At 48.7% G+C, this 20,840-nt stretch overlaps 1 protein-coding gene and 1 long non-coding RNA gene across 2 annotated transcripts in view; both read left to right on the top strand.

The window, feature by feature from the left end:
• Nucleotides 1-20,840, top strand: part of LOC125704946 (ankyrin-2-like) — an 82,906-nt gene that overhangs the window by 17,938 nt on the left and 44,128 nt on the right. The window contains 22 exon segments of the mRNA XM_048971118.1: nt 4,980-5,078; nt 5,246-5,344; nt 5,516-5,614; nt 5,976-6,161; nt 7,151-7,174; nt 8,973-9,071; nt 10,437-10,535; nt 10,754-10,852; nt 11,150-11,347; nt 11,848-11,946; nt 12,022-12,120; nt 12,780-12,878; nt 13,797-13,994; nt 15,547-15,645; nt 16,101-16,199; nt 16,857-16,967; nt 16,969-17,055; nt 17,675-17,773; nt 17,884-17,982; nt 18,455-18,553; nt 18,709-18,807; nt 19,347-19,419. Coding sequence (XP_048827075.1) covers nt 4,980-5,078; nt 5,246-5,344; nt 5,516-5,614; nt 5,976-6,161; nt 7,151-7,174; nt 8,973-9,071; nt 10,437-10,535; nt 10,754-10,852; nt 11,150-11,347; nt 11,848-11,946; nt 12,022-12,120; nt 12,780-12,878; nt 13,797-13,994; nt 15,547-15,645; nt 16,101-16,199; nt 16,857-16,967; nt 16,969-17,055; nt 17,675-17,773; nt 17,884-17,982; nt 18,455-18,553; nt 18,709-18,807; nt 19,347-19,419 — 2,362 coding nt within the window.
• Nucleotides 12,131-12,715, top strand: LOC125704949 (uncharacterized). The gene is made up of 3 exons (XR_007381298.1): nt 12,131-12,261; nt 12,374-12,601; nt 12,640-12,715. It is a non-coding gene; the product is annotated as an uncharacterized LOC125704949 (long non-coding RNA).

Here is a 20,840-nt window from a genome sequence, read left to right as displayed (position 1 = left end):
TGTGTGCGTGTGTGTGTGTGTGTACATATGCAGTTTTGAGGAACAATGTTCACTTTGGTATTGATTAAGCAATATGTTAGCTATAAAGCGACGTAACGTCAGCCTGCTCGGTCAGCTCCGCTCGGTCAGCGCCGCTCGGGGACTGACGTATTTGCGTGATTTACTCGGGCCGAAGGCTGTAGGGCAGTCCATCACTGTGTGATACGGTGTAGAGGGCTTTGGTTACAAAGAGGGGAGGGAGAGAAGAATAGATGGGATTTATGGAAAGGGGGCTTTCTGAGGATGGGCCTGTGGGCTGCTTATCACTGTCCGGGCCCCTGGGGTACAGCTCACTGTCTGGGCACCAGTCAGTGGGGAAGATCACCTAATATGATGGACAGTGGACCAGGTGACCTTCTGATGCAGGGACTGTCTGTATTCCAGCGTTGGCAGTGGAGCAGGAGAGAGAACAGTGCTGCTTCCTTATTAATTTAGTCAATTTTTGTAAGCTGACCTGCTCTTTGTCAGTGACTTTCCTGAACTGTACCCATACAACAGGATGTAATTCATATCTTTTCGTATGAACCTTTGTGGTCTGCTATGATGTGTCTGTATTCTTCTCCAGAACATTACCCCTCTATTTAACTCCCTGCCTCTCTTTAGTTTACTAGTGGTTCGTCGATTGTGATTGTTGATGTTTGTTGCTCATGGTCTTGCTGCGATTTTTTTTTATTCCCTGCCGGTTTCCCCCTGTAGTTAGTTTCCCTTTGTAGAACATTTAGCTTTGTTACTTACTTTATCCCCTTTTCAATTTTAAACCCTCATGGTTTTTGTTTTTTTTTAGTGTTTTCCTATATTCATTTCTTAAATAAATTAAATAAACCCTTGTCCCGTGAAGCCGCCAGTGGGTCGTCCGCCTTCCTATCTGCCCGCATCATTCCTCGCACTCACACCGGCACCAAATCTGCCCAAACCCCTAACAGGTTGCATATTAGCAATTTGTCGTTGTGACATCATCATCGTGTGCCATCGTTAGCATACTGTATTCAGCAAGGGAGTTACCATACAGTGTTAAGGCTGGCTTTAAGAAGCCGCCCGTGAACCAGCCTCCAGCTCTGTCAGCATAGTACCCCCCCCCCCCCTCCCCCAGCCTAGCCCCTGAAAGCTGATACTGTAGCAGCCAGACTGGCCCGACCTGGTTGGGCTCAGCGTGAGTCTGATGATTAACAACAGTCACAAGGTCTGGAAAAGTAGATTGTATGTCACACGTTAAATCTTCTCTGCGCTCGTACTTCTGTTTCCCTCACCAATTCTATAATATTTACACCTTTATTTTTAATTGTTTATTTTTACTGGAGGCGGCTGTATTTGGGTCTCATGGTGTCTAAGCTGGTAGCACTGTTGCCCATGCTGTCTGTGTGTGTGTGTGTGTGTGTGTGTGTGTGTGTATTAGGTTTATATTACATTATGGGGACCAAATGTTCCCCACAATGTAGCAAATGAAGAAATGACTGGAGGGTCCCCACAAAAATATAATTACAAACCTTTGTGTGTCTGTGTTTGTGTGTGTGTGTGTGTGCGTGTGTGTGATGCACTATATCCAGGATGTACCTCCCTGCCCTCCCCCTCCAGCCATTTGTACCTGTCGGAAGACAGGCTCGGTGAGGACTTCCATGAGTGGCTGGTGGGTGTGTGCTTGGGAGGGGGGGTTACACCGTGTGTGACGAATGTGTGGCTGCAAAGTGCATCACCTGAAGATGGTCCAGGAGCTCCTGTTTCCCTTCTGTTTTTCTTGCCTCTGATTCTCTTGTTCGACACTGTGGCCGAACTCGGACTGGAGCCGATTGTAAAGGACACAGCGGGCATGACCCCAAAACCATCCCGGCTATTCCTTCTGGCCTGTCGGGAAGCCAGGGCTATTCCGGGCACTTTCCGACAATGGATCGAGCCCAGGGAGGTATTACTGCTCTATGGCAGCCGGTAGAGCAGGTCCGTGGTCAGAGTTGCAGCCCTGGTACTTACAGGTGAGGATGTCTTGGTAAAAAATGTCCCCCATCACTCATAATGACAGCAGCAAGTTGAAGTCTAACCAGAGCTTAATCCCTTCTACTTGGGTGTGCATTTCTCCTTGCATAACAGCTTATCCAGGACAGGGTAATGGTCAGCCGGCAGTCTATCCTAGGAAACATGGGATGTATGACAGGGGACGCCCTGGATGGGATAATGTGTAAATTATTGTTGACTTATTATGGTTGCTTGTGGAGAATGTAGACTACTAACCAAATTATGCTTGATTTATTGTGGTTGGTTGTAGAGATTGTCTGAAATCAGACTATTAATTAAATTATAGTCGACCTTTCATGGTTGATTGTAGAGATTTTCTGAGATCAGGCTGCTTACCCAGAACCTTGTTCGCTCACACAAACCGTATTACAGAGAAAGCAAATGGATCTTCGGTGATCCATCTTACTGCAGGTCTAACCTGATTGTTTCTTGCTGTGTTGTTCTTGGGGGTGGGTGGTTTCTTCTGCCTGCTGGAGTGCAGATTGTGTGTGTCACAGATTCCTGTTGTCTAATGGAGATTCATCGGCCTGGTAATTGACCTTGGGTTCGATATTAATTCTGGGTTGAGTTGAGTTGCTGTCACTGGGGCGGGCAGGCGAAGATGAACTGCTGCTGCCTGTTTATCTGTTCATCTTCGAGGGGTTAGGGTTATGGCTCGCTCCCCCCCCTGGTTACCTGTCGGGTGTAGTCTGCTCGTTCGTCAGCACCCGTGATCCCCCTCTCAATCGGAATTCCTGCATCTGCTGGAGCCTTTGGAATCAGAGTGATTCGAAGACCAGCTGTTCAGTGTGAATCAGGCAGGCACCTCTCTGAGGTTTGGGGTGTGACTCTGTCAGAAAAGTGACCCCCCAGGCAGGTGGTTCAGCTCAGACTCAGCTGCGTGTTTGATCCCATCCTCTTATGTGTAGAGGCAGAGATTTCAGTGTCATGCGGAACCCGAGATATGTTTCCTGGAGGCCACTATTAGAGAAGCTGTCCTTTTAATATTGTGGTCATAAACATACTATCCAATCAGTTGGAGGGTTTTATTAGACATAATATTTTTATCTAGAAAAATGAATCGTTTTGAGAATGTGGCCAGTCCTGATAGCCCTGCCGCCCTTTAAGGTGATTGGTGGACGAGGTGGACATGATCATGCTGATCTCCACAGAAGGGGTCACTGATACGTCAAACATAACTGTGTCCTACTGGTTAATGTCTGCTTATAAAAACTGAGTAGATCCTGTAGCTGGTGTTGGGTTCACATTCCTGGCTGTTGGCCACCAAGTGGCGTGTGTCAGAGGCGGGGGGGGGCGTTTCCCTCCCCCGGGCTGTGGGGCAGCCTAACCCCAGAGCAGAGCCTTTGACCTTGGTGGAGTCACTTTTGTGGTGGGGGAGGGGCAGGGAGCAGAATTTGACAGCAGTTTGGCCAAGGCCCGTGGGGGGGGGGCTCGGGTGGCATGCTGCCCCGTGATCACATTGCCATGTGACTCGCTTGGCAGCCGGGAAGGTAAAAATAGGCTGGCGGAACGTCTGAGCGGTAAGTGAGGAACACGCAGAACGTCAGAACCGTTTGTTCGAACGAACGACCACCGAGAACCGCATTTGTTCGTCACTGATAATGTTTCATTGTACAGAACGACTGTGAATTATCTTCACTGCTCTTCTCCTCATGTCTCATAAATGGATAATTGTACTAGCTAAGCTGTAAGTAGGTTACAAAGCAGCTGGTGAATATAGCGCAATACGAGATATCTTAAATTAAACGCTACTTTAAAATCCAGTGTTTGTTACTCCAAATACCAGCGACAAAAACAGGAATTCTGCACAGCACTTGAGGGATGTCTGTCCTCATCCCGGCTGTCCTTGGCGGTGGGGTGAAGGCCTGGTCTTCCTGGTATGCTGACCGCTGCAGAGTGTCCCGCCTCTGGCTGATTGCGCTGTTAATGCTCTGGAGCATGTTTAGAGATCCGAGAGCCGGACTTGTAAGCAGAAATGAGCATGGCGCCACCTAGGCTGACCTGAATCTCTCCTGCGAAGTCTCTGCTGAGACGAGGCAGAATCAGAAGAAGAGAGCCTTAAAGTGGACCATGTCCGCAGGTTCTCTTCTACGTATATGTGGGTAATGGTCTTTTATTAGATATAATTAATTATTTTTAACTTGTATTGAAGTTGTAATGGGAAAAAAATACCCTGTACTGGGTCAGCAGATAGGGAATGTATAGGTACATTTTATTAATGTTTGTTTAAGAAAAGGCACATTTATATAGTCATAACAGAGATGCTGTTTGTGTGTTCTGTTTTTAGCCAATACAGAGTCGGAAGACGTGACAGGCTTGTCAAATGACTAATGGGAACGCTGCAACTCGGAGGTGTGGGCGGGCGCACCATGGGAATTAAACTGCACTCAGGCTCCATATTCCCCCACAATCCTCTAAGAGTGCTATTGCCATTTAATCTCTGCAGCTCTATTGCGTTTCTGTTGGTTTTCATTTACTTAAATTTTCGCTCATTGTGGAAGCGCGAGGACGCAAATAGTCCCGTCATCGCAGTAAGAGGTGACTGTAAATTGCGTAATGGATTCAGGAGATGAATCCAGCCGACAAGAAGCTCTCCATTTGTAATGTTCTTGGTATTTCTATTCCTATAAACTGTAGGACATCATGCGTATGTAGATGGGTGCATTTGTGCTCTGCTTCGTTAGATTAACGTTCCAAAATCCCAGCCAATCATATGAACTGTCGAGGGGGCCACAGCTTCCTGTTGTGATACTTGTTTCTTCCTGACGGGGGCCCCCGTTTCCTTTGATGATGAATCAGATTGCATCATAGTCATGAGGAGTGAGACTTGAGAAAGCCGGATCCCCTCAGGTGGGATGGGCAGGATATAGGCGTCCAGTTGGGTGCCTGTCCCTGTGTCCCTGGGCCTCTCTTTATCCGCCGTGCCTCTCTTCCAGAATGGGCTCAATGCCCTGCATCTGGCTGCCAAGGAGGGCCATGTGGAGCTTGTCCAGGAGCTCCTGGACAGGGGATCTGCGGTGGACTCAGCCACTAAGGTAAGGGAAGGGGGGCTGGGCGTTTTTGTGCCTTTTCTGCTGCAAGCTTTTAAGTAAAAAGGGTCAGAGACACAGACACATACATACATACTGAGCCATACCCCATGGGTGACGGATATTGGGTGGTAGGCAGTTATCTCACATTGTGTGTGTTGTTCCCCGGACAGAAAGGAAACACAGCCCTCCACATTGCCTCCCTGGCAGGACAAGGTGACGTGGTCAAAATTCTGGTTAAGCGGGGCGCTGATATCAATGCGCAGTCGCAGGTGAGACCGATGCACCATCTAAGCACGCAATTGTTTGAGCAACTACGTTACTCTACTTGCTGAGGCTGGATTGTAGGTTTAGTCAGACTGCCCAAGCTGCACTATATAGCATCGCTGACTACATTCATTTGCCTCCCACTGACCTGAACTTGATGAACGCCTTTCCTGTAGAATGGCTTCACCCCGCTCTACATGGCTGCCCAGGAGAACCACCTGAACGTGGTGCGATATCTGCTGGAGAATGGCGGCAACCAGAGCACCGCTACTGAGGTGAGCAGCGCAGCCAGGCCCCAGTCGTCTCCCTTTCCAGATCATTCTGGGATGCTCGTTAGGAGGGACTGGCCATCTTCCTTTATGGAGTATTCTGGGATGCTCGTTAGGAGGGACTGGCCATCTTCCTTTATGGAGTATTCTGGGATGCTCGTTAGGAGGGACTGGCCATCTTCCTTTATGGAGTATTCTGGGATGCTCGTTAGGAGGGACTGGCCATCTTCCTTTATGGAGTATTCTGGGATGCTTGATAGGTCACTATATGGATATAATAAATCTGGCTGCAGAGGTACCCTCTGTGTTGCTGGAAGACTGAGATATTGGCAGAATGTGACCGTACCCCTGCCCCAATCTATCGCAGGACGGCTTCACCCCCCTGGCCATTGCCCTCCAGCAAGGCCACAACCAGGTGGTATCCATCCTGCTAGAGAACGACACCAAGGGCAAAGTGCGGCTGCCCGCCTTGCATATCGCTGCCCGCAAGGATGACACCAAGTCTGCCGCCCTCCTGCTGCAGAATGACCACAACGCAGACGTGCAGTCCAAGGTGAGGGCCCGGTTCGGGCTGTGGGTGCCCTCTCTGTGAGTGTCTCGGCCGTCTGGCATGCGGCGGCCTGCCTTCGGGCTCGTATCCGGGTCTCGGATGGTAAACACGCAGCCTCCCGTGTTAGCCCCCCAGCAGCCTGCCGCTCTCTCTGTTTATTTGTCTGTTTTTTTCCCTCTAACTGGGTTAACGCCGCCCCCTTGCCCCGCCTCCCCGTTCCCATGGCAACTCGCATGAGCTGTGCTCTCGGTGTTGCTTTCCTCCCCCAACGTTTTAATACTGCGGCATGTAGCTCCCCCCCCCCTCCCTGGTTGTAACGGGCTGTGCGTGTAACTTGCTCTGCCTCCCCCGTGTATGCATGCCTGTGGTGAGGGCGGGGTGCTCAGGGCCGTGGGGGGGGCCGGGGTGGGCTCTCACTAGAGTGGGATGCTGCCGGAGCGGACCTGTCTTCCCAGCACAGCGTGATCCACACACTGACCAGAGTGTCAGCGCTTCAAATGCTGCTGCATTGGGATTCGCTCTTGAGTTACTCAGGTCAAGACAAAAGGAAACGAATCAGCATTTGCATAACAATTTCTCCTCTATCTGCAGCACTTCTGTATCTAATTAAACTTTAGTCGTCTGCTGCCACTTGTTGCTACCACTAGCTGGTAAAGGTGAAACACACTTGTTATGAAAAATAAATAATAAAGAATTAAGCACCTAAAGTCCTATTACTGCGTGAGTTTATATATCGCTGGTGATGGCCGTAATATATTAATAATGAATTATTTTAGATAAAAAGCTTTTCTGAAGATGGTAGTGATGTGTTCCTGGTCAGGTACTTGATTGCAGGGCCTTCCTGCGTGCATCTGGCTGGAAGATGCCCCCCCTCCCCCCACTGCGAAAAGCACACCACCCTAGGAGCCCCGTGGACCGGTATGGGGGGGATGTGTTCCGGTGTGTCACATGGCATAACTAAGCTCTCCCCCTTCTCATTGCTGCTCGAGCAGATGATGGTCAATAGGACTACTGAGGTACATACCCTTAAATCCGGCCTCCACGTCCGCCGTGTCCATCCCATAGCTGCATGCCAGCTCATCACGTGCGGCTTCTGGCCACTTCCTGTGTCCTCCATCGTCTCCGCCTGCATGGCCCGCCTGTCCCTCCACTGCTCGCTTGCACGCCTGCCGCCCTGCGCTGGCTTGCAGCGCTCGCCGCTGTGTCTTCGCACGTCTCTCACGGTGTCGTCTCTGTCCGTCGCACCTTCATGAATGTTCACGTTGGCTTCCTGCAGTTTTATTGATGTCACCGCCGTTCCTCGGCTCCGTAAAAGCAAAGTCTGCCTCAGTGAGCTTTGTGGTCCCACCAGATCGTCAGCTGTCGTCTAGTCACAGCCCGAAACGGGCTAGTAAATGTGACGAAAGCTTGCGAAGTAGCATTTGCACTCCAGATAAGGGCTCACAGCAAAGGATTATGGGAAATGCCAGAAGAACCACGTTTATTTTGTTTTCATTCATCATTCTAGTTTTCGTTGCTGTGCGTCTCTACAGACCACATGGCGTGTTACACGCCTCCAAAGCAGAGAAGGATCATGGAGAAATGCCCCAAAACAAGTGCATGTTAATGTTTTCGTCTTTTGTCTGTTTTTGTTTTAAGTTTTCGTTCTAGTTTCCATTTACTGTTAAACGCGCCTCGTCTCCACAGCCTCAGAGGCAAACGAAGGGACGATTATTAGGGGTGCAGGGAAGATGAGCAAACATACATCAATAAAACTAACAGGAGCAAAATAGTAAGTCTTTCTCAGTAGAAAAGGCAGAGCTCTCTAAATCCGTAATTACGATCTCTTATTGAGTAATTACAAGGTTTCCATTTACATCTTGACTGAACATTCATTACATATATTTATATACGATTGTTACTGCAGTTATATATAAATATATAATAACGATGTAACAGATGATTATACGATCGATCCTCTGTAATTACTGCATAGTGTAGGTATTGATCGTAACCGGCCTTTACAGAAAGACGGGTTTGCAACCATGAACAGCCCAGTCAAGTGGTGTTTCTACCTGCCTTTGACACTCCTCCACAGAGCATGCACTGTTGCCCTACTTTACTCTTAATATGTTCCTTGAGTCATATCATGGTCACAGTATTCTTCACATTTTTATAAACGATGTTTTCATATTAAATCGGACCGTGTCTGTCAGAATGGAAAGGTAAGGAAAAATATTTTCCCTAAACTGCTCTGATATATCTCTATACGTTGTTATGAAGCTAACCTGATAACTGATATGACATATAGCGAAATAGTGCACTTTTCATGTCGGTTTTCATTGGTTACTTGAACGTCTTTCTGTCTACCTCACCCCCCGCCCTCCCGTGTCTGTATTAACCGATCTTACACCCCCCCCCCTTCCCTTAGAAGATGTTAGCACCATTGCGTCCTGGTCCTGTCTCGTCTCTGTGTTGGGTAATTGTACAGAATGGAGATCATTTTTTCCCTCTGATTGTAGGATTACAGTCTGTTGCATGGCGATGTCTGTCTTGTGCCGTGTGTGTGTGTGTGTGTGTGTGTGTGTGTGTGTGTGTGTGTGTGTGTGTGTGTGTGTGTGTGTGTGTGTGTGCGTGTCCAGTTTCTGTCCCTCCTCGAGTCTCTTAGCGCCGACATCCAGAAGACTGCTTTCCTTTGCCTTTCCATTTGCGGTCTGTGATGCTCCATGCGAGTGCTGCATGCGGGGTGGGGGGGTCACTGGCTGCTGATTGGCTGCTGCGAGGGCGGGGCCTCTTCTGACTGTGCCGCCACCCCCCCAATCCTGTGTGTTACAGAGCGGGTTCACCCCGCTGCACATCGCCGCTCACTACGGCAACGTCAACGTGGCCACTCTGCTGCTGAACCGAGGGGCCGCTGTTGACTTCACTGCCCGGGTATGTCCCTCACTGTGCCCCCCCCGCTCCCCCGCTAGGGTACCATCATCATTAACTCAAGTGAAAACTATAAGAAAACATTTTCATAAACTAAAATGAAACAAGATGCCAAAATAAAATTAAAAGTTACAACTAAACGATAACTTCACGTATAAATATCACTTCCGAAACTAACTGAAATAAAATAAAAGCGAATCTCATATAGTGTCTGTTAACATTTTTAAATACTATGTAACTAAAGTAATTATTAATCTTTAAATACCACTAATAATACCTGAACATGTTTTGCCCATTTTGAGGGTATTAGTATTTATTTTGCACAGTTTATTCATGTAGGATTCTCTAAAGATTAGACACAAAAAAATTGATGTCTCTGCAAATATAATTACTGAAACTAAACCATATAAAGCTAAATAGAAACATATCTTTTAAATAAAAATTAATAAAACAATACTGAAAACGAACTAAGCTAAACTGGATTTTAAATTAAAATTGATAATAAAATGAAATTTTGAAACACTACGATAACATTGCCCCCTGCTGGTTGTCTCAGCAGTAGAGGTTGCCTCCTTTCGGGGATCTATGAGTCGGGTTACAGGTCGGGGGTTTTGTTGGCACTGTCGGGGGCCCAATTCACCTGGTTCTGCACTCCCGGGTTCCGTGCTCCCCGGCACCTCGCTTACTCTCCTGCAGGGCAGCACAGCAGGATGCCTCATTTCACTCCCCTCCTTTATCTCGTGCCGTTCGCATGCTCAGCCTCGCCGCTGAGTAATGCTTGGTAACCACCCACCTACTGAGTCTCTCTGCTGACTCAGCATCACGCCCCCCACCACCAGCGTTTGTCAGCAGAGGGCCACCCCGGCTGCGGCGGCCGTCGGTCCATAAGGCAGTTTTCACTGCAAACGCAGCAGCGCCGTACAGCACGTGTTAGCCAGTGGAGCGCTTAGTGACCCCAGAGTCCAGCTGAGAAATCAACTTTTAATTATTCTCAGTATCAGTACACAAGACCTCAATGAACCATTTTTAGCACTGAATTTATGGCCTTTGTGGCTCTTCTGTCTAGAGCTGCAAAGTTCGATAGTCGCCCGCTGACAGCTGGGCAGAGGGGCAGATGGTTTTCTGCTCACACATCCTCAAGTGTAACTTGCCGTCTGGATCTCTCTCAGACCCAAATATTCCTGGTTTAAGCTTGCCGGCAGTTTCTTCTCCTTTTCCCCCTAGGGATAACTTTGGGATTAGCCATACCCTTTCGCTATGACCATACTGGGATGGTACTGGGAGCGATTTGGGCTTGCTGGGAGTGTGAATACCGTGCTTTATGTAGCGTTCTGTGGTTGTGATATCAGTAATGCCCCTCCCCTGCAGAATGGGATCACTCCCCTGCACGTGGCCTCCAAGCGAGGAAATGCCAACATGGTCCGCCTCCTGCTGGACCGAGGAGCCCAGATCGATGCCAAGACCCGGGTGAGTGCCCCCGGCGTTTTTCTAGAATAATGGGGGGGCCGTGAGCTTTCCAGAGGATCTGTACTATGTGTGAGACTTGTTGGCCAGCCTGAATCAGCATGCCACATTATTTCAGTCTTTGCTAAGGGCTTTGATCACATACCCATGTGGCTTACTATGCTTGTGCCCATCTCAGCTGCGTTCTGATTTCTGTGTGTATGTGTGTTTTCTCCTTCCAGGATGGCCTCACCCCGCTGCACTGTGCAGCCCGCAGTGGGCATGATCCAGCCGTGGAGCTGCTCCTGGAGAGAGGGGCGCCCATGCTAGCCAGGACCAAGGTATTGGTGTACCCTGCCAGGGTACACACACACACATGCTATGTATTGTACATTTAGCCTCCAGTATAGCATGCAGTGCGCGGTACAGTGTACATCTATCCTACAGCGTGGTGTGCAGTGTCGAGTATAGTATTCACTCATCCTACAGTATAGTGTGCAGTGTAGGGTACACTGTACATTTAGTGTGCAGTGTAGGGTATGGTGTACATCTATTGTGCAGTGTGCAGTTTTCCATTCTCCATATAGCTTGTTGCTAACTTCCAGTGGCCCACGTTCTCTTCTTCCCCTCCCCCACAGAACGGGCTGTCTCCCTTGCACATGGCAGCCCAGGGAGATCATGTTGAGTGTGTCAAGCACCTGTTGCAGCACAAGGCGCCAGTGGATGATGTCACACTGGACTACCTGACAGCGCTGCACGTGGCAGCGCACTGCGGCCACTACCGTGTCACCAAGCTGCTGCTGGACAAGCGGGCCAACCCCAACGCCCGCGCCCTGGTGCGTCTGCCTGGCCGGAGGAGGAAATATGTTAAACCGGCTTTACAGCGGTGAACTAATGAAAGTGTATCCTGCAGAATGGGAGTCACAGCAGCCTGCAGGAGACCTGGGTGTCTTTTTATCTTAAACATCATGTTTAGCAGTTAGCTCTTCTTTTTAGACTTGTTCAGGTTTTACCGCAGCTGTGTTGTTATTAGACAATTGAAAATGGTCAAAGATAGAGTCGGTTGGATTCTTGTTGATGAGGGTTTGAGCTACTAGTCTTAGCCCTGCTATGGAGTGACAAGCAGTCTTAATGTGTCTGTTTTTGAAGGGATAAATCAGTGCAGTATTATCTGAGGAACTCAGCACTACAGCCACTGGGGTCAGCTGTGACGCATCCAAACATGATTGTTGATTGTCGGTGCGGGTTTAGGTCACACCTTGAGGTCTCCCTGGGTTTGTGGAATGTTTAAGAAAGGGGGGGGATCTCTTTGACAGTGACTGTGTCCCCCACACAGAATGGCTTCACCCCCCTGCATATTGCCTGTAAGAAGAATCGTGTGAAGGTGATGGAGCTGCTGGTGAAATATGGAGCCTCCATCCAGGCTATCACAGAGGTAAGGCAGCACTACCCTGGGAGGGGGTCTGGAAGCGTGGTTCCACTGAGGCTAATGTGCTGCTGTCCCCCGCAGTCGGGCCTCACCCCCATCCACGTGGCAGCTTTCATGGGCCACCTGAACATCGTCCTGCTGCTGCTGCAGAACGGAGCCTCGCCGGACGTTAGCAACATTGTGAGTCGTTAGCATTGTTTGTGCTCGCTGGTCGGGCGAGAAGCTGTGTCACACGCACATGTGGGGCTAATGTATGCGTGCCATGGTGTCAAATGTGGAAAGCGCAGTATTCATTGTGTGTGTTCACATGGTGTGCATAAGGTGTTACTAATTGTATGTGTTTGCATGGTGTGCATAAGGTGTTGCTAACTGTATGTTTGCACAGTGTGCATAAGGTGTTGCTAACTGTGTGTGTTTGCAGCGTGTGCATAAGGTGTTGCTAACTGTGTGTGTTTGCATGGTGTGCATTAGGTGTTGCTAACTGTGTGTGTTTGCATGGTGTGCATAAGGTGTTGCTAACTGTGTGTGTTTGCACAGTGTGCATAAGGTGTTGCTAACTGTGTGTGTTTGCACGGTGTGCATAAGGTGTTGCTAACTGTGTGTGTTTGCACAGTGTGCATAAGGTGTTGCTAACTGTGTGTGTTTGCACAGTGTGCATAAGGTGTTGCTAACTGTGTGTGTTTGCATGGTGTGCATTAGGTGTTGCTAACTGTGTGTGTTTGCACAGTGTGCATTAGGTGTTACTAACTGTGTGTGTTTGCATGGTGTACATAAGGTGTTGTTAACTGCCTGTGTTTGCACGGTGTACATAAGGTGTTGTTAACTGTGTGTGTTTGCAGCGTGGTGAAACAGCACTGCACATGGCAGCTCGGGCCGGGCAGGTGGAGGTGGTCCGGTGTCTCCTGAGGAACGGAGCGTTGGTGGATGCCAGGGCCAGGGTGAGCAGACCAGCAAGCTACACTCTTCATGCTACTGTACTGTACATCCTAAATGTGACTTGCTGTGCTACTGTATCTAACGCCACATGCTAAATGTAATATGTTACAGCCTCTAATGCTAAATGCTAGATGTGATATGCTACAGCCCCTAATCAAATCAAATCAAAATCAAATCAAGTTTATTTATAAAGTACGTTTAAACAACCAAGGTTGACCAAAGTGCTGTACAGATTCACATCATTAAAACAATAAAAAACATCAAATAAGAAACATAAAATGAAGAACAATGGACTCTTTTTATGCCAACTCATCCTAAATTAAATGTCATAGAGAAAAGATGTGTCTTAAGAGAAGATTTAAAAGTCGAGCCAAGGTAGGCTATTCTAAAGTCTAAGGGCAGCCACCCCAAAATCTAGGGGCAGCCACCCCAAACTCAGGGGGCTGCCACCCCAAAGTCTAAGGGCAGCCACCCCAAAGTCTAGGGGCAGCCACACCAAAGTCTAGGGGCAGCCACCCCAAACTCAGGGGGCTGCCACCCCAAAGTCTAAGGGCAGCCACCCCAAAGTCTAAGGGCAGCCACCCCAAAGTCTAAGGGCAGCCACCCCAAAGTCTAGGGGCTGCCACCCCAAAGTCTAAGGGCAGCCACACCAAAGTGTAAGGGCAGCCACCCCAAAGTGTAAGGGCAATTCCTCACACTCATTTACATGTATCTAACATCTTTTATTACCTTGCAAATAGTCTGTAGGATCTGCAGACTATCCCAGTGCTTTTAATACAGCTAATTTTCATAGGTTCATAATAGAATGATATAGATTTTCCATATCATTTCTTGCGTAAGCGTGAGACGTGAGATACTAACAATGCCTGAATCTTCAGTAGGAGTGTTTAATGGAACCTCTATTGTCTGTCCCCCATCAGGAGGACCAGACCCCCCTGCACATCGCCTCCCGCCTGGGGAAGACGGAGATCGTGCAGCTACTGCTCCAGCACATGGCCCACCCAGATGCAGCCACCTCCAATGGCTACACGCCCTTGCACATCTCCGCCCGTGAGGGCCAAGTGGACGTGGCCGCCGTGCTGCTGGAGGCGGGGGCCTCACACTCGCTAGCCACCAAGGTGACGACCATCCCACGGTCTATACCCCCGTCTGCTGTACCCTTACAGCAACTGTCTCATGGTTCATACCCTGTACCAGCTGGAGGTGCTGTGGTTAAACACCCCCTCCACTACTCTTCCTCTGTTTCTCTCTCACTTCCTAAAGCCTCCTTATCTGGGCCAGTTTACATCCCAGCTTGTCATAAATCTGCACCACATGACAGGACTGCATCTGTTCTGTTCGACTTTGCTGCCCTCTGCTGTGTCCTGCTGTTGTACCTTTGGGTATTTTGTATAATCTGCAGCCGTCTAAACTAGTCAAAGCCACGTTGGTGTGTCTCTTTGGAAGAAATAATCCAGTATTTTCCACATGCATTTTTAAACTTGTTCCTAATCATTTTTTGCATTAATAGAAAATGTTGATAATGGTGGATATGTAGTATTTTAGCAGTATTATAGTTTATAGACTTTGGCTGCCAGCTTCACACTATAGAACTATTTTTCCTCCTTGTTAATCAGAGGGTCAGTATTCTCTTTTGACATTACTCTGCTCAGACTGGTTCTTAAGGCTCAGGACTGTGAATAAAGTGTGTCCCATGCCTTCTGCGATACCGAGCTTCAAAATGGCGTCCCCCAATCCCTTAATGAATTTTTGTTGGCCGCGCCTCCGCTCTTGGGCATCCATGACGTACATGGATCTGCTGACCATCCTGGCACCGGACCAGCGTGAATGATGCTCCAGCACAGATGTTTTATGGAGAGTTTGTCCTAGAGAGTGCAGGCAAAAATAGACCACGCTTTCTCTGTCTCGTTTAAGGAGAACGTGTGTGGAATGAGAAGTATTTATGTCTATCTTTCCTGAGCATACTTTAGAGACAGTCCCAGCAGTCAGTGAAATTGCCTTCCAACAAATAAGGACCATAAATTCGCTTTATTGCAATTCCATGTTTGCGTGTCTCCAGCTGCTTTCTTAAAGCTCAGTGCTCCTTGTGGTATTGCAGCATTTATCTACATGCTGTTAGCCATCAATAAAAAGTCAGGGCCTGTGAAGACATCGATCCCGTGACATTGTGGACTGCCTTTCTGTCCTTTAATCATGGCATTGGCCCAGACAGCCTGAGGGAGGTGTAAACACAGCTGAATGTCACCCCCTGCTGGTGAGAAGAATTACTATCGCGGCATGCTCACTGACGAGGGGGCACTGATTACTTTTGCTTAGATGGTTATTAAATTGCTCCTTGTAAGACTCATCAATGTTTTGCTGACAGATATTGAGGAAAGTCAGCAAGCATGATGGTGTTTTTTTCAATTACCTAGATGACTGTTAACTCCTGTCAGTGTTAACTCCACTCACTGTTGACTCCTGTCAGTGTAAACTCCTCTCACTGTTGACTCCTGTCAGTGTTAACTTCACTGACTGTTAATTCCTGTCAGTGTTAATTCCTCTCACTGTTAACTCCTCTCACTGTTAACTTCTGTAGCTTTTGTCAGCATTAACTCCTGCCATTGTTAACTCCTGTCAGTGTACACTCCTGTCTGTAACCCAGATCTGCTTTCTCCCTTCTCCTCACAGAAAGGTTTCACTCCTCTGCACGTGGCCGCAAAGTATGGCAGCCTGGATGTGGCCAAACTCCTGCTGCAGCGCCGGGCCCCGCCGGACTCCTCCGGGAAGGTGAGGGCCGCATTCCTGCAGCTGTACGGATGAGATGCATCCAGATGTTCATTCAGACCATAAGTGCTCTGTGTAGATGCATGAACATACAATTAAAAAGCTTATTGGTGTTTTCAAATCGAGGTTATGTTGACAGCAAGAATACCGGTAAGATGTGTTTATTTCAAACTATGAAATCCTTGGTACGCTAACCCTTTATTTCACCTTTGAGCCATTCATTAATAATAATGACGATAAACCAGTCACAGCAGACCTGATTTTTCTCCTTTGATAAGGATCCACACAGCAGACACTCGGCAGCTTGCCTTTTATGTTAAGCCCTAACCGTTTTTAATGTGCTCTTCATTTTACCCATAATGCTGCTTTCTCTCCTGCACCGGCTGCCTGCTTACGGCCCATTAACCCCGCCTCTCTGTGCCAACACCCCCCCCCCCCCCCAAACCTCACCCCCACAGAACGGCCTCACACCACTCCATGTCGCCGCTCATTATGATAACCAGAAGGTGGCGCTCCTGCTTTTGGACAAAGGGGCTTCCCCTCACGCCGCGGCCAAGGTGAGATGTGCACACAGCCAGCTGCCCCCTCTCTCGCCCACCGCGGCAGCAGGGCTCCAGACTTCCTGCGAACCAATAGGAAACAGCCTCTTCTCAGGTTAATCTGCCCTTGTGTCCACAGCCCTCTTCCTCTGAAGTCTGGAGGTTTCCGTCTCAGGCCTTTGGTGTATTAAGGATCCTGTTTGTGACGTGTGGATGCCCCCTTCCCCCCGCAGTAATTAATTAGGGGTCTCGCTATGCACATTCTCCTCACAAGGCTGCAGTCCACTGCTGATAGAGACCCAAACTGACGCAATCATGCTTTCCCCCTGTATTATGTAACCTGCACTGTAACCTTTCCAATAGCACAGTGTTGCAGACCTGTGGTTCGGATCCCAGCCTGGTTTGATCTTGAGCAGGGATTTTGACTGCTCAGGTAAAAATGGACAAGCTGTGGTGCCCTCTACAGGCCATGTGCAGTAACTACCGTGTTTAAAAAATGGCTCACTGTTGTCCAGCATGGCACTGAGGATAACATACTAAACATCCTCGTGAAGAAACAGCTTATCTTAACTCTGATTGGCTCTCCCGCCAGTATCTGCCTCTGTGTCGTTTTGTCCCGCCCAATCTCACGCCTCCCCTCCCCCCTCTCGCGTGCCCCTCCCGCCCCGCCCCCAGAACGGATACACTCCCCTGCACATCGCCGCCAAGAAGAACCAGATGGACATCGCCAGCACTCTGCTGAACTATGGCGCCCAGCCCAACATCCTGACCAAGCAGGGCGTCACCCCCCCTGCACCTGGCCGCCCAGGAGGGTCACGGCGACATGACTGACCTGCTGCTGCAGAAGGGCACCGGCGTCAACGTGGCCACCAAGGTGGGCACCTGTCGAACGACCTTGTCACATGACCACATCGCGTGATCCCGGCAAGTCTTTGTTGTCCATGGGCTGACAAGTTTAAATTTTTTGGAAATCAGTTTACAATTTATGGAGTTATTTAATAGACTGAGCTAAACATGAGCTCTTATTGGTTGACCAATGTGACTGTAAATAAAGGTATCAGTGTACAGGGGAGTTTGCAGCTCTTGCCTTGAATGAAGCCCCTTCATGTAATGGAGGCTTCACTTATGTGTCCAGTACCAGCTCCTCTCCACACCATCGTTAAACACGAACGGGTTGCTCATCACCGGATGCCTCTTTAGATGTGAGGTGATCATCACTTCAAAGTGTTGCCTCGTGTCATGGTTAGAAGCTGTTTGTGAACAGCTAAAAGTGATATTTCTCAACACGGTCCTTGGGAACCCCCCAGCAGACAGTCCACATTTTGGCTCCCACGCAGCACCTAGCCAATTATGAACACTGAATACCTGGTACAGCAAAAAAGGGAGCAAAAATGTGGACTGTCTGGGAGTCTCCAAGGACTGTGTTGAGAAACGCTGCTTTAAAGAGAAGTAGGGTAGGTGACACTCCCCCCTGCTCTGCTTCCTCCTCACAGAGCGGCCTGACGTCCCTCCATCTCGCAGCTCAGGAGGATAGGGTGAACGTGGCCGAAATCCTGACTAAGCACGGGGCGAACCTGGACCAGCAGACCAAGGTGAAGGGCACATGACACTGATCTCCAATCCCAGGCATTATGTCCGCCAAGCCGCATCTCGTAGGGTGCTGGGGGGTCGCCTTGATCATGACAAGCGTTTTCTCTTGCAGCTGGGATACACTCCGCTCATCGTGGCGTGTCACTATGGAAACGCCAAGATGGTGAACTTCCTGCTGCAGCAGGGAGCCAACGTCAATGCGAAGACTAAGGTAAACATGCATCTGGCCTCTGAACCCATGCATGAACCACAGAGTGACCATGGTAACAGGCTAAGTTACAATGCCGGTCATTGTCAGTTAAGGTCTGATCGCACTACTCATGTAATATGTTATATATAAGAAATACGTTTTCCAGGATCCTAACAGCCTAACGGATTTTGTGTGCTTTATGGCTAATGGGTGCTGGTCCATGCTTTTGGATGCTTCTCTCTCAGGGCCATCCTGATGTTTCCGTATGTTTGGTGATCAGCCTAACACAGCCTGTTCAGAAGGCTGGTCACTTCCCTGACGTTTGGGGGTAAAATCCAGGTGGTGCATTTTGGTGACCTAAACCCAGGCTGAGGGGATGGTCTGAGAGACTGGGCTGTCGGGGGGGGGTCAACTGCTAAGGGGGGGGGGGGGGGGGTGCTGTAGGAGAGGAATGTGGCACTGACATTGTGTCCCCCCCCCCTTGTCTGCACAGAATGGTTACACCCCCCTGCACCAGGCTGCTCAGCAAGGAAACACTCACATCATTAATGTCCTGCTTCAGCATGGGGCCAAGCCCAACACGACCACCATGGTGAGTTGCACTTACACACATGCAGCCTCAGGTATGCACACGTACGCATGCCCTGTACCACAGACACACGCATATTAGACCACACACGTGTGGTGATGGTACTTCCCAATCCGGAGCTAGGTGTGACAGACCCCTTATTTTCGCGATGCCCGCAGAACGGCAACACAGCCCTGGCCATCGCCCGTCGCTTGGGCTACATCTCAGTGGTGGACACGCTGAAGGTCGTCACCGAGGAGATCATCACCACGACAACCGTGAGTGCAGCTGCCTGAATGACTACAGGATCACCGTGCATCTAAAGCAGGCTGGAGTCCCACATGGCAAAGCCCTTTGTTGCTTGAGTACATTTTTATGTGTTATTGCTCTTTTAATTCTATTAGGCAAATGTTTCTTCTGGTCAGTGCTTTGCTAGATGCCTTCATGACGATTAAATCACGTGCAGTTATAAATTTTTTAAGCAAAAGCACTTTCTTTACAATGTTTTAAGTTTTTTACCTGTTCAGAAAAATTGGTATTTACTTATAGTATTTTTTTAAATAATTATAAACATTTTAACGTTACCTGGCTTTCACCATGAATATTGCCCTAGCTGTTTGCTTAAAGGTATCTAATGTGCCGTTAACTCATAAATCTGTTTGATTGGATAAACATTAGTGGGGCTTGAGGAGGGCCTTGGCCTTGAGGACTGTTGGCTGAGGCCTTGCTGAGAGGTTTTTCAGTACACATGCAGTTTGGCTGACCCCTCTATGTGTGTGTGTGTGTGTGTGTGTGTGTGGTGTTTTTCTTTTAACAGACGGTGACAGAGAAACATAGGTTAAATGTGCCAGAGACCATGACAGAGGTTTTGGACGTATCAGACGAGGAAGGTGAGTCCAGCCGTACAGTAGGTGCAACATTAGCTCACCAGTCCAAGCCCTTGTGTATAAACCTGTGAAGTCTGAAAGCAATGGGAAATGTAGTTTTCTTATAGTGATAAGCAGAGGGCCTTTCTGATGGGATGAACCCCTGTTTAGTAGAACCTGTACTGCTCACTCTGTAGTGCACAGACAGTTTGATGAGGAGCCCCTCACTGACGATTCCATGGAACTGGAAGGTACCCCTGATTCAGCCATGTTGGATTCCCTCTACTGAACTAATGGCATGAGTTCTGGTGTGAATTTACAGCTTTCTAATAGCTCGATGCTCTCTCCATTAAGGGTCATTTTGGACCCGTGAAAAATCTGCTTCACCTGAATGATTCTAGAAGATTCCCGGCTGAGTGTGAGGGATGGGCCCTGCTATGGTGCAGCACAGTGTTATAATGCTGTTAATTTAACAGGATTACAGTTCCATCGCGAAACCTTGAATGAATGAGTGACCTTCTGGTGGCTGTTTCTGATATTTGTAGTGTATCCAAGGCCTGTTTGAGGTCTCTTCTGGTATCGGTTCAGCGAACACATGATATTTGGTGGTTCTAGGCTGCTGAACAAGTAGTGTAGTTATAGTACTAGTAACCTTGAATGAATGAATGAATGAATGAATGAATGTACGATTGAACCAGCCATGGGAGATATCCACAGTAGTGGTGACCCTTTATTTCAGTCTCAGGAAACACAATGAAAGCCAGCCGTCAGTTTCAGTGGTGCACAGCACAGAATAAAGGAGCAAGAAAGTATATCATCTTCACTGTTGTTACATAAAGCAGGTAGAAAAAAAAACTGAAAATATAGTGTTAATCATAATAAGCAAATCAGTTAATAGGCAGAACTGATCTGACAGGTAAATTAAAGTACAGTAAAGAAAAGTACCCCGATGGCCGTCTCTGCCCCAGGGCCCTTAAATGACACAGGGGTGTATCCAGACCCCTTTCTGGCTCCTGCATCCCGGTGGCCATCTCTGCCCCAGGGTCCCTCCTGGATACACCCCTGTGCGACCACGGCTTCTGGAAGCCCAGGGTGTGACCGCGATGAGAAAGGCTGAGCTGTCAGTGTGAATAAGTGTGTGATGGGCGACTTCACTGCAGGGCGGCCTTCAAAACAAACAGTGATTCACACCTCTATATTTAAAACCAAGCTGGAGAGCTTAAGCGGACGTGGATGTATGCATCACGTTTATCGTTTATTTGGACGCCCTGTGATGGGGAAAGCTGACGTTCTACTTTTTCTGCCTGCTGGTGTAGGGAATTAAATTGGAACTGAAAATGACCGTGGTGACTGGGCCAGAAGGGGCCGTTGTCGGTGTTCCTGTCTTTGCAGAGCAGATTCACGCCGTGCGTAGGGACCAGAGCGGCCTGGTGAAAGATCGGATG

This window comes from Brienomyrus brachyistius, chromosome 12 (assembly GCF_023856365.1).
Source record: "Brienomyrus brachyistius isolate T26 chromosome 12, BBRACH_0.4, whole genome shotgun sequence".
NCBI classification, from domain to species: domain Eukaryota; kingdom Metazoa; phylum Chordata; class Actinopteri; order Osteoglossiformes; family Mormyridae; genus Brienomyrus; species Brienomyrus brachyistius.
The sequence above is the reverse complement of the archived record's forward strand: the minus strand, read 5'-3'. Positions and strand labels throughout refer to the sequence as shown.